Here is a 13,760-nt window from a genome sequence, read left to right on the forward strand (position 1 = left end):
GGGGTTTCTCCATGTTGGTTAGGCTGGTCTCGAACTCCCGACCTCAGGTGATCCACCCACCTCGGCCTCCCAAAGTGCTGGGATTACAGGCGTGAGCCACCGCGCCCAGCGGGTCCTCATTTTCTTACCCCTTATATTGCAGCAATGGCCTCTCAACTCCCTGCTTCCAAGCTCGCTCCCCTCCATCCTAAATAGAGCTGCCAAAGTAACCTAAAACATACATTTGACCACATCATCCTCTTGCATGAAATCCTCAATATATAAGAAAGGTGAAATTGCACTGATTTTGAAAGGGACCTGCTGGCATGAAGCAGTTGCATCACTTCCTTTTCACTCCCAGTGTACCCTATGAGTCACATCTAAAAATTCTAGAAAATCATCGACTTCCAGGATCAATTAATCTAAGTTCCATCAACATAGCCCTTAAAGTCATTTGATAGTCTTATTTTTAAAGGGCCATATACAATCCTGATTAAGAACTTAACCAGACCTGAGTTTTTTATTGAGTTCTGTAATCAACCAAATATGAAACTTGAGAAAATTGTTAAAATTCTAAATTCCATTTACCTTTGGTAAAATTATCAATAATAGTACCCACTTCATAGGTTATATGTAGATTACATGAAATAATGAGCTTAGCACAATGCCTAATATACAGTAAGTATATCATAAATACTAGCTACTAGAATATTGTTTCCTTATTGCCCATATCCTCCCTCACACTTTACTCTCCAGTTTGCTGAACATTCCACCTTGTTTCAAGCCTCTCTTTCCTTTTGAAAGCTCTACCCAAATCCTGAAATACCCTTTCCCACACTATTAGTCTGGCAAACCTCTAGTTCTCCGATCTCATTGTCCCTCTCAATAGTTATGAACTTCTCCTCTATACTAATCTATATACTTTAATTTTTTTTCCATTATTGCCTGCATTAAATTATATTGTGATTACTGTTTATATGCCTGCCTCCACTTCTAGACTAAAGTTCCTGGTAGAAAGGGACCATCTTCACTTTTAATCACTAGGGCCTAGCCCAGTTCCTACCTATAAGATACCAAAATATGTTCTTAAATGTGACAGCTAACATTTACTGAGCACCAGTATGTGCCAGGTACTGGACCACAGGTTTTATATAAGTCCTTTCATTTTTATGAATGAATGACATGCCAAAGACACAAATAATACTCTTGTTAGAAGTTTTCTTCAATAAACCTCAACTTGGCACTCTCCAACAGAAATATAATGTAAGTCACACATTAATTTTAAATTTTCTAGTAGTTACATTTTTTACAAAGTAAAAAGAAACAGGTGAAACTAATTTTATATTTTATTTAACCCAACACATCCAAAATATTATCATTTCAACATGTAATTAATATAAAAAATGAGATACTTGGCCAGGCGCAGTGGCTCACTCCTATACTACCAGCACTTTGGGAGGTCGAGGCAGGTGGATCACAAGGTTAGGAGTTCAAGACCAGCCTGGCCAATATGGTAAAAACCTGTCTCTACTAAAAATACAAAAATTGGCTGGGCATGGTGGTGTGCACCTGTAGTCCCAGCTACTTGGGAGGCTGAGGCAGGAGAATCGCTTGAACCCGGGAGGTGGAGGTTGCAGTGAGCCAAGATCACGCCACTGCACTCCAGCCTGGGCAACAGAGTGAGACTCCGTCGCAAAAAAAAAAAAAAATACTTTACATTCCTTTTTTCTAAGTCTTTTCTTACGAAATCTTCAAAATCCACTATATATTTTATACACAGAACACATGTCAACTTGGACTAGCACACTTCAAGTGTTTATTAATAACCACACGTGGCTAGGAGCTACCATATTAGAAGTCTTAAATCAGGGCATCTTCAAGATGAAAAAGGCCTTAGAGGCCGGGCACAGTGGCTCACGCCTGTAATCCCAGCACTTTGGGAGGCCAACGTGGGTGGATCACGAGGTCAGGAGATCAAGACCACATCCTGGCTAACACAGTGAAACCCCGTCTCTACTAAAAAGATTAAAAAAAAACTAGCTGGGCATGGTGGTGTGCGCCTGTAGTCCCAGCTACTCGGGAGTCTGAGGCAGGAGAATCGCTTGAATCCAGGAGGCAGAGGTTGCAGTGAGGTGAGATAGTGCCACTGCACTACGGCCTGGGTGACAGAGCAAGACTCTATCTCAAAAAAAAAAAAGGCCTTAGAGAAGCAAAGAAAAAAATGCCAAGTTTTAATGGGCTTTTATGCAGGATACAAAATGGGAGAAAGAAGAATTAAGTGGGATTCAGATGCCTACTGCTATTCTTCAACTAATTAGCATCCAATTTAATTCAATACACTTTGATCAGCTACCAACAATATACGTGACCTGATACTTGGTGCTAGGAACAAATAAGACCCCATTCCTTGCCTTCCGGGACTTGAGTGTTTTGTCAAATCCACTGAGAAGACAAGTCTCTAAAACAACTAAAACATGTTACCAAAAAGATACATATAAAATCTGACTATAACAAAGATAAGAGAACATGCTTTCCATTCCTGTATTATGCAGAAATAGTGAAAAATATCCCATTCCCTTCTCTACCCTTCAGTTAGTGTCAAAACTGGGGTAATAGTTCAGTAAGATATATATTGATTTGCTCCTTGCAGTCCAGAGTTCCTTTTGGAATTACAAAATGATATTTCTGCTGCCCTATCATAAAGATGACTGTTTTCATCTTTATGACTGTTTCAAATAAACCAGTGCTTTCCTTAGCTGAAAATGTCTAAATTAAACATGAGATTCAAAAACATTTCTAACTTACTATTCAAGCTGTTTAGTCTGCAATAATCAACTACCTAACTCAGAACTGATTTAAGTGACATGTATTAAGATGCTCCATAATTAAATTTTTTGATAAAAAATTCTGGAAAAATTTTCCACAGACATTTAACACTTTCTATTAATAATATTAAGTAAATCAGTTACCTCTGAGAGAGATGCATCAACTTTGGAAGAAATTTTCAGGTCTAGCCATGGCTGGTAGTTTTCAAGTAGCAAAGAAGGCCTAAAGAAAAATTATACAACTAAATCACTTGAAATCCAATGCAATTAGAAGGATCAACAAATAAAAAAAATTTAACTTACCTATGTCGTTTACATTTCACTTTACCACAAACAGCACAGCTATGACCTTGAGGAAATAATTCCTGAAGTCCTAACTGCTAAAAAAGGAAAATGAGAGGTGGTGGGGAGATCTGTCTTTACATATCATCTTTATTTAAAAGAATCAACTTTTCAGAAGTTTTTAAAATCAATGTATAAATTCAAAGAACATTTTCTGTCTACTTTAACAGTGAAACCTTTCTTTGTAATACGTAATACTGGCTAAACTAAACTGTCAGAGAAAAAAATACCACATGAAATGCCTTATAATACCTAACCCAAATTTCCAAGTTTAAAGTTAAAATCAATTTTTATGATCACTTTAAAAAGCTTCAGTCTACATTTGAAAGTGATAACTTGGCCAGGCACAGTGGCTCACACCTATCATCCTAGCACTCTGGGAGACCAAGGCAGGTGGATGGCTTGAGCCCAGAAGTTTGAGGCCAGCCTAGGAAACATGGTAAAACACTGTCTCTACCAAAAAAAAAATTAGACAGGTGTAGTGGCACATGCCTATAGTCCCAGCTACCCAGGAGGCTGAGGCAGGAGGATCTCCTGAGCTCAATAATTTGAGGCTGCAGTAAGCTGTGATCCTGCCACTGCACTCTAGCCTGTGCAACTCTAGCCTGTCTCAATAAAAGAAAGAAAAAAGAAAGTGACACTCTACTGCAAAGGTATAATACGAAAAAACTATTTTCTCTTTCTCCAAAATCTTGAATTCAATGCCAAAGGTACGAGGTAACTACTACGGTTCCTGATCAAATATGGGGCACCACTTTCAGTTGTGTTTCCTCTGAGTAGAAATATCAACAAACCCAAGACAAGATACTATATCAACTTAAAGAATTATTAAGACTTAAAGATATCCCACTAGGCCAGGTGCAGTGGATCACGCCTGTAATCCTAACACTTTGGGAGGCCGAGGCAAGTGGATCACCTGAGGTCAGGAGTTCGAGACCAGCCTGGCAAAAATGGTGAAACCCCGTCTCTACTAAAAATACAAAAATTAGCTGGGCGTGGTGGCATGTGCCTGTAATCCCAGTTACACAGAAGGCTGAGAGGCAGGAGAATCACTTGAACCTGGAAGGCAGAGGTTGCAGTGAACCAAAATGGCACCACTGCACTCCAGCCTGGGTGACAGAGCAAGACTCCATCTCAAAAAAAAAAAAAAAAAAGAAAGAAAAAGAAAAAGATATCCCACTAAACCCTAATCTACAGACCAGAACCTTGCTTTACAGAGAGAGATTCACCACATTACCACCCTTCATTAAATTTCGGAAATAAATTACTTTGGTTATACAAACTGCCTAATTATATCTCTGTTTCTATGAAGCACACAAACATTTAAGAATTTAACAGGATTAGATCATTTAACCCAGAATTTCCTGAGTCTGTGCCTCAGAATGAGCTGGAAAGCTTCTAACAAGTACTGATAACAAGGCTTTAACCCAGAACTATTCAATCAAAATCTGGTGGTACACCCCAGGAATCTGTTAATTCCCCAGGAGATTTACTGTAAAACCAGCTTTGTGAACCTCTGATTTAATTTATTGTCCTCATGGTTAATAGAGGACACCCTAAAATTGTGGATTCCAAGTTTCTGAAACTTTTGTACAATAATTTCTCTTTATAGCTCCTCTAGGAGAACTGTATGCCTTAAAAGCATACACATATACAAATCTTATTTTGAAAATTTTCTAATGGACTTCCATTATTAAATAATTAGATGGATTTTTTTAAATCACTAATTTTAGCACAGTACCTAGAAAAAAAACAAGGGAAGAAATTAAAAGAAAATTTTTGTAAATTAAAAAAATACACTGCTTTAGCAGGCTTTCAAATAATAAACAGCTTAGGCTCATACACATTGATCACATTGAATCTTAACAATAAGAACACATAATTTTACCTTGGGTTTGTATTTTATTGTGAAGAAAATATTTGGTAAGAGAGAATCAGGTCCTAGTGAGCAGTAGAATGTGACAACTCCAGCAACAAATGACCAGAAGATCATTAAAACATGAATATACCTTAAAAATAAATGAAAATAATTATTAGAACCAAAGAAAATGCATAATTCTAAGTTACTGAGTCACTGATTTAACAAGCATTCATTAAGCACCTACAATATCAGATTGAAGCAATTTTTCCAATTATGATTAATTTTCTGTAATGTATTAAATACAAGAATCATAAAATGTATGCTATCAAATATATATTTCATTTAAAGTATAAGGAAGAATAAATGATCAATATTTCATAACTGGTACCTATGTTTAACTAGTCTATACTACATTCTTCCAGAATACCTTCTGATGATATTGTAGTATTCATATCCCACCAAAATTCTGATTATTTTTCACTAAATCAACAAAATTTTACTAAGTATTACCTATTTTGTTCTAGACAGAGGTAGGCCTTGGGAATATAGTAAAGAACTGCACTGCATATAGTCTCTACCTGCATGGAAAACACTGTCTAGTAATGGTGACATGTAAGTAAAAATAAGCACAATACTATGTGATCACATATGTGATATTATAACAGAAAATTTATATGATATGGGAATACCACAGGCTGATTAACAAATTTGAAAAGAACAGAAAAATTTTTTTCAGAGAAAGCAATATCTACAGAAAAACTTAAAGGGTAAGTAGGAGCAAATAAACAGAAGAGGATAGGATAGGGGTATGTGGAGAAGAGGCAGGGGAATTCAAACTTGAGAGAAACACATGGGCTTAGGTCTGTGTGAGCACAGTTCCAAGGAAGAAGGCCTTAAGATGAATCTAAAAGCAAAAGCAGAAGCCAAATAATACAGTGTTATATAATAGGCAATGTGTGTCTTAATACAGGCAATCCTCACATTGCAGTTCTGATATGCAAAAATTTCAGATACCATGATTGTACTAAATAACACCAGTCCCCCACAACACAGTTCAAATGCCAATGACCACAGTATTATATATTAAACTATGAGTAATTGTATAAAGTACAAACTCTGCTGCTAACTCATCAGTCCACAAATCACTATATAAATAACAGATGTGCATCATGATCAGTGACCAATCACATCGGTTCTGTCAGTGACAGGTCACTCACTGCAAATTGGTGTTCTTCAGTGCATGCACAGACAGGAAACCATGGAGTTGTGTTACCTCCTTGTCTCCCAATAATAAATCTGCAATACATTTTACAAAAATGGCCATTGGCCCACAAATATTAAAGAGAAACAAAGAAATGAACAGTGATAATGCAAGAAGTAAAATTCAAATCAAATGTAAATGAAGTTACAGAAGAAATAGTTGACTGTGGGAATGATGACAGTGCTGCTGTTCCACAGATTCTATGCAGCCAGAGAAAGGTAGTGAACTTACTGACATCAATGAGAAGAGTGGTTGTGGCACAAGGATGAAAATGTCCCAGAAGAAGTGATACCAGCAAAGGAACTCTTGGAGATTTCACAACATTGGATAAAACACTGAAAGTTGATCCAAACTTAGGAGTATGGTAATTCACATATGCATGAAAAAGATATCCGCTCCATATCCCATGTTATCAGATGAGAAGAGGACAAACACTGTTTAAGTTACTCTTAATATATTTTTTACAGAGAAATAAAACATTTTAATTTTCAATGTTTCTAATGTTTAAAATTACAGTGTACTACTCACTTTACTATGTTTTAATTTCTCTATACTATTACAACTGACAATGAGAGTTCTCAATGTTTTGACAAAATTTTTTAAAACTCAATCATAATTTTCCCATTGATTAAAACCATTTTGCACAGTTTCTGCTTGCACAATCGCTTTTACAGACCCTCATTACCAGACAAAGCAGGGACTGCCCGTATTATCTTACAAGAAAATGCACTGTAGGGATCTAATAATTTGTAGCTTCAGTAGAGACTAACATCTCTTCTGCAAAGTGTTCTTTCTTTACACTCTCTATTCATGAAGTTTAAATGGGAACAAGAGCTTTTATCTCCTTAAGATTCTAGGCCGGGCACGCTGGCTCAGGCCTGTAATCCCAGCACTTTGGGAAGCCGAGATGGGCGGATCACGAGGTCAGGAGATCAAGACCATCCTGGCTAACACGGTGAAACCCCGTCTCTACTAAAAAAAAAAAAAAAAAAATACAAAAAACTAGCCGGGCGTGGTGGCGGCGCCTGTAGTCCCAGCTACTCGGGAGGCTGAGGCAGGAGAATGGCGGGAACCCCGGAAGCGGAGCTTACAGTGAGCTGAGATCGCACTCCAGCCCAGGCGACAGAGCGAGACTCCGTCTCGAAAAAAAAAAAAAGATTCTATCTCCCTCACCCAAGACCGGATTAAGAATAGACAAAATGACAACAACAACAAAATAGGCCAATCACAGCATCTTCTTCCCTACCTACAGCTGACTGGTTCAGGGATGGACACCATCTGAAACAACCTGGTAGGTAACAGACATTTTAAACAGAGTAAATTGCATGAACTGGGGTCCAACCAGTCTCATTCATCTCATGATATTAGAAATGTGAAGCTATAATAAAACTGACAGCCATATGCTTTGTCACTTAAAGGAAAGAGGAGTGAGAAGAGAATGATGCCAGAATTCAGAGAGGAGGAGAAAAAGGAAGGGGAAGAAAGTATTAGCAGTATTCCAAATCCTGCTTCCATGTGTTTCTGGGGCCCAGCTACACTCCAGTTATTTCTGCACTTACAAAACCTTCCAAGGCTTGCCCTTTGTTAAACCTAGCGTGAGCTGAGTTTCTGTTATCTACCATCAAGAGTAATACCTATGAGACAATGAAAAGATTTAAGAAGATTTTAAAGAATTCTCAAGAGTTGTCAGGAGGATATCATTAGATTAAATAATAGGAAGACCACTCTGGCTGAAATATGGAGAATGGCCTAGACCGGAAACACACAGGCTAGTTAGAAAACTATTGCAGTAATCTATGAGAGTCAGTGATGGTCTAAACTAGGAAAGAGACTTAGAGATCTTAAAAAGTGAATTATTTTGAGAGACACTGGGAGGAAAAATTAAGAGGATTAAGTAGTTGATTAGATGTGAGCAGAAGGGGCCAGGTACAGTAACTCACACCTGTAATCCTAACACTCTGGGAGGCCAAGGCAGGCAGATCACTTGAGGTCAGGAGTTTGAGACCAGCCTGGCCAACATGGTGAAACCCCACCTCTACTAAAAATAAAAATAAAAATAAAAATTAGCTGGGCATGGTGGCGCATGCCTGTAATCCCAGCTACTACGGAAGCTGAGGCAGGAGAATCACTTGAACCTGGAAGGTGGAGGCTGCAGTAAGCCGAGATCACGCCACTGCACTCTGGCTGGGCAACAGAGCAAGACTACGTCTAAATAAATAAATACATAAATAAAGTAAGCAGAAGAGAAAGATGAAAAATCAGTTCTCTTTGGACATGTTAAGTTCCAGGTATTTTAAAACATGCTATACAGAAATGTTCCACAAGCACCTAAATATTGGGTAGTCTCAATCTCTGGAGAGAATATGGGATAAGGATAAAGATTTAGAAATTATCAACATAAATATCACTGAAACCATAGGAATAAATGACACGACCCAGGGAGAATCTACAGAGTTAAAAAAGAAATGAGCATAAGATATTTAAGAACTAGGCAGAGGAAAAGAAATTTATAAAGGAATCAAGCAATTAGAAGAGTTGGAAAGAAAACCAAGGGTCAAGTCACAAAAACTGGCAAGGTCAAAAACAAACAAACAAACAAACAAACAAAAAACTCTACAGAAATGAAGTGGACAACGTGACCAAATGTTTGTAAAATAAAGATTGAGAGGTGCCCATTCGTTTTCACGATAAAAGAGGCACTGATTAACTAGGTAAAAACAATTTTAGAATGGCAAAGGGCTACAACAGATTGAGGAGTGACATGGAGGTGAGGAAGCAGGATTGGTAAATGTAGATAATTCCCTTTCTTTTTTTTTTTTTTTTTTTTTGAGACGGAGTCTCGCTCTGTCGCCCAGGCTGGAGTGCAGTGGTGCAATCTCGGCTCACTGCAAGCTCCGCCTCCCGGGTTCACGCCATTCTCTGGCCTCAGCCTCCCGAGTAGCTGGGACTACAGGCGCCCGCCACTGCACCCAGCTAATTTTTTCTATTTTTAGTAGAGACGGGGTTTCACCATGGTCTCGATCTCCTGACCTTGTGATCCGCCCGCCTCGGCCTTCCAAAGTGCTGGGATTACAGGCGTGAGCCACCGCGCCCGGCCGATAATTCTCTTTCTAAATAAAAGGAGAGCTAACACAGTAACTGGAGGGGGACAATAAGTTAAGGTTTTTGGTTTAAAACCTGATGACATTTAAACGGTGATATAGGAGAAAAGGAGGCAAGAGGGAAAGAAGTAGAAAAACAGAAATAATTGGGTGAATAATATCTTATACAAGATAGGAGTTGTTAGGATCCAGAATCTAAATGGAAGAAACAGTTATAAATTATAGAGCTATCTGTTTCCCAATACTACACAGGATGCATAGAAGAATGAATATGCAGTTACATTTGTAGATTTGGTAACAAGAATTAAAAGCCATATAATGGCTTTTAAATAAAACAGGAGATCCTGAGAGTAAATGACAAAGGTAGCATGACAGGGAGTAAATAACAGAGGTTCTAGAAGACGGGGGAAATTCTGACACAGTTGCCACGGAGAAGGGAAGAGAAGTTCCTGGGGAACTGCTGGACATTACTGAGGCTGAACACAATGAACTTTCAGTTGTGGGATCTTTTCCACCAATATTCAGTTTTCAGAATATGAACCTAAAAAAAGCAAACAGCACTACTGATCCCAGATTTGGATTTTGACAGATGAGTAGAATGGAAGGTATGGAGTTAAGGATACTGCATGAAGCGACTGATGGACCAGGCTATGTATCTAAGCTAGACTGACTCTAAACTGCATCAGAAAGTAACTAACAACAGAAGAGGGACAACATATAGAAAGAAAGTAGAGTCAAGAGATTGAAATGCCAAGAAGCAGGGACAGTGTGACTGACTAAATGAAAGAAGTTGACACTGGTGAGTAAGTGACATATTTGATTCTTAAGATTTCAGAGGTAGCCAGGCACAGTGGCTCACACCTATAATCCTAGCACTTTGGGAGGCTGAGGTGGGCAGATCACCTGAGGTCAGGAGTTCGAGACCAGCCTGGTCAACGTGGTAAAATCACATCTCTACTAAAAGTACAAAAAAATTAGCCGGGCATGGTGATGTGTGCCTGTAATCCCAGCTACTCCAGAGGCTGAGGCAGGAGAATCATTTGAACCCGGGAGGCAGAGGTTGCAGTGAACCAAGATCACACCACTATACTCCAGCCTGGGCGACAGAGCAGGACTCTGTCTAAAAAAAAAAAAAAAAAAAGATTTCAGAGGTCAATAGCTGGCATCCCACATACCCACAGACGGCCTGGCCATCATCACCCAAGTGACCAGCCCCAAAGAGGACAAGAGCCAGGTGACAGGCATGGGCAAGAAAAATACCTGTTCCCTACAGAGATAACTGAAACGATAGCCAAGCAAACAGCAAAAAAAAAAGTAAACAAAAGAATCATAAAGAGAGAGAGAGGAGGAACAAGATAGCCAAATAGAAGCCTCTGATCATCCTCCCCACAGGAACACCAAATTTAACAACTATCTAAACAAAAAAAAAAACCTTCATTTAAGAACCAAAAACCAGGTGACTGATCACAGTACATGATTTTAAGTTCATATTGCTTAAAGAGGCATGGAAGAGGGTAGCAAAGGCAATCCTGAAATTGCCAATACCCCTTCTCCAGCCCCCAGAAGTGGCCACATGGCAAAGGAAAGCACATGGCTTGAGGGAGGGACAACACAGCAATTGTGAGAATTTGCACTGAAACTCAGTGCTGCCAACACCAGGAAGAACTTAGCTGATGCCCAGAAAGGGGGCATTTACACATGTCCAGGCCAGAAGGCAACCGCTCATCCCAGTAGTCCAAACCTGAGTTTCAGCGATCCTTGACACCACAGGTTAAAGTGCTCTGAGTTCTTAAATAAACTTGAAAGGTCTTAAGTAAACTTGAAAGGCAGTCTAGGCCACAAGGACTGTAACGCCTAGGCAAGTCCTACTACTGTGCTGGGGCTCGAAGCCAGTAGACTTGGAGGGCATGTGAATTAGTGAGACATCAGCCAGGGCAGCTAAGGGAAGGCTTGTGAAACCCCTCTCCAAGTCCCAGGCAGCACAGCTTGCAGGTCCAAAAGAGACCCTTTCCATCTGCTTGATGAGAGGAGAGGGGAAAGTAAAGATAACTTTGTCTTTCAACTTGCGCGATACCATCTTAGGGACAGGAAGACAGGGAACTGGGCAGAGTAATGAGGCCCTCATTCCAGATCCTAGCTCCCAAACAACACTTCTAGACACACCCTGGGCCAGAAGGAAACCCACTGCCTTTAAAGGAAGGACCCATCCTGGCAGATTCATCATCTGCTGACTAAAGAGACCTTGGACTCTGAATAAAACAGCAGCAGTAACCAGGCAGTCACACAGTAGGTCTTGGGTAAGACTCTGAGATATGCTGGCCTCAGATGTGTCTAGCACATTCGCTGCTCTGATGGCTACAAAGAGAGACTTCCTCTGCTTCAAAAAAGCAGAAAAACAGGTAAAGGGGATGTTGTCTTGCAGCTGAGGTACCGGCTTGGCCAGTGGGGTAGATTCCAGGCTTTGGCTCCTAGATGCCATTTCTAGATGCCATTTCTAGACCTACCCTGGGCCAAAGGGGAGCCCACTGCCCTGAAGGGTGAGTTGCAGGCCTGGCACTATTCACAAGCTGAATAAAGAGGCCTTGGGCATTAAGTAAACATTGACAGTAGTAGTTAGATTGGTAAGAGTCTAGCAGCACTCTCATGGGCTTACGGTGGTAGTTGACATGGGGAGAGACTCTTCTGCCTGGGGAAAAGGAAGAGTGGTAAGGATTTTGTCTTGTGGTATAGGTGCCAGCTCAGCCACAGTAGAATAAAGCATCAGGTAGATTTCTAGGTTTCCAACTCCTGGTCCTGGCTCCTGGATGGCATCTTTGGACCCACCCCGTATCCAGGGCCACCCTGAAGGCAAGGACACAAGCCTGGCTGGTTTCATCACCTGCTGATTATAGAGCCCTAACATAGTCAGTAGCCAGATAGTGGTTACAGTGGGCCTCAGATGAGACCGAGCGCCTGTGCTGGCTTCAGATCTGACTCAGCACACTCCTACTGGTGGCAGTCAAAGGGTTATTTGTGTCACCCCTCCCCCAGCTCCAGGCAGCTCAGCAGAGAGACTCCACTTGATTGGGGGAAAGTCAGAGAAGAGAACAGGAGACTCTACCTTGTAATCCAGAGAATTCTCCCAGATCTTATCCAAGACCACCAAGGAGGTAGCTCTGTGACTCTGCAAGAACCACAGCGTTACTGGGCTTGCATTACCCCTTAATGCAAATACGGCTGCGGTGTGACCAAAAATGTAGATGACATCCAAATCCCTTCAAATATCAGGAAAGGCTTCCCAAGGACAGGATACAAACAAGTCCAGAATGCAAACACTACAACAAATAATTCTTCAATACCCAGACACTGAAAAACATCCACAAGCATCAAGACCATGCACGGAAACACGGCCCACCAAACTAAATAAAGCACAAGGACCAATCCTGGAGAAACAAAGATATGTGACCTTTCAGATGGAGAATTCAAAATAGCTGTATTAAGGAAACTCAAAGAAATTCAAGATAACACAGAGAAGGAATAAAGAATCCTATCAGATAAATTTAACAAAGAAATTGAAATAAAAGAATCAAGTAGAAATTCTGGAGTTCAAAAATGCAACTGACATACAGAAGAATGCATTAGAGTCTCAATAGTAGAAGTGATCAAGTAGTAGAAAGAATTACTAACCTTGAAGACAGACTATTTGAAAATACACAGAAAAGACAAAAGAACAAAATAACAAAACACATCTACAAGATCAAAAACGTAGCCTTGAAAGAGCAAATCTAAGAGTTACTAGCCTTAAAGAGGAGGTAGAGAGAGCAGGGTAGAAAGTTTATTCAAAGGGATAATAACAGAGAACATCCCAAACCTAGAGAAAGGTATCAATATTCAAGTACAAGAAGATTAAGAACGCCAAGCAGATTTAACCTAAGGAAGACTATCTGAAGGAATGTAATAATTAAACTCCCAAAGGTCAACGATAAAGAAAGGATCCTACAAGCACCAAGAAAAAAGAAACAAATGACATACAATAGAGTTCTAATGCATCTGGCACCAGATTTTTCACTGAAAACCTTACAGGCCAGGAAAGACATATGACATAAAGTGCATGACACATTTAAAGTGCTGAAGGATAAAAACTTTCACCCTAGAATAGTATTTCCAGCAAAAATATCCTCCAAACATGAAGGAGAAATAAGGACTTTCCCAGGCAAACAAAAGTTGAGGGATTTCATGAATACCAGACCTACTCTACAAGAAATATTAAAGGTAGCTCTTCAATCGGAAAGAAAAGGGAAAAACCCTATATTCATCAGTCATAAAGAACACTGAAAACCAGAACTGAAGGAGACAGACAGACAGACAGACACACACATCCGTTCAAAAAAGCAACGGATGCAGGAGCTGGT

At 39.9% G+C, this 13,760-nt stretch overlaps 1 protein-coding gene across 7 annotated transcripts in view; it reads right to left on the bottom strand.

Moving 5' to 3' along the window:
- Positions 1–13,760, bottom strand: part of SNX14 (sorting nexin 14) — a 94,275-nt gene that overhangs the window by 69,084 nt on the left and 11,431 nt on the right. For 4 of the 7 annotated variants that reach the window (XM_050788117.1, XM_050788111.1, XM_050788113.1 and 1 more), the window contains exons 2-4: positions 5,035–5,155; positions 3,108–3,184; positions 2,949–3,027 (exon numbers count right to left, since the gene is read on the bottom strand). In XM_050788117.1, the coding sequence (XP_050644074.1) occupies positions 2,949–3,027; positions 3,108–3,184; positions 5,035–5,139 (261 nt within the window). In that variant the 5' untranslated portion in view covers positions 5,140–5,155. Of the gene's footprint in view, positions 1–2,948; positions 3,028–3,107; positions 3,185–5,034; positions 5,156–6,499; positions 6,746–13,760 lie in introns of those variants that run through there. The other 3 variants (XM_050788112.1, XM_050788114.1, XM_050788116.1) reach the window with 2 other exon arrangements.

This window comes from Macaca thibetana, chromosome 4 (assembly GCF_024542745.1).
Source record: "Macaca thibetana thibetana isolate TM-01 chromosome 4, ASM2454274v1, whole genome shotgun sequence".
Taxonomy (NCBI): Eukaryota; Metazoa; Chordata; class Mammalia; order Primates; family Cercopithecidae; genus Macaca; species Macaca thibetana.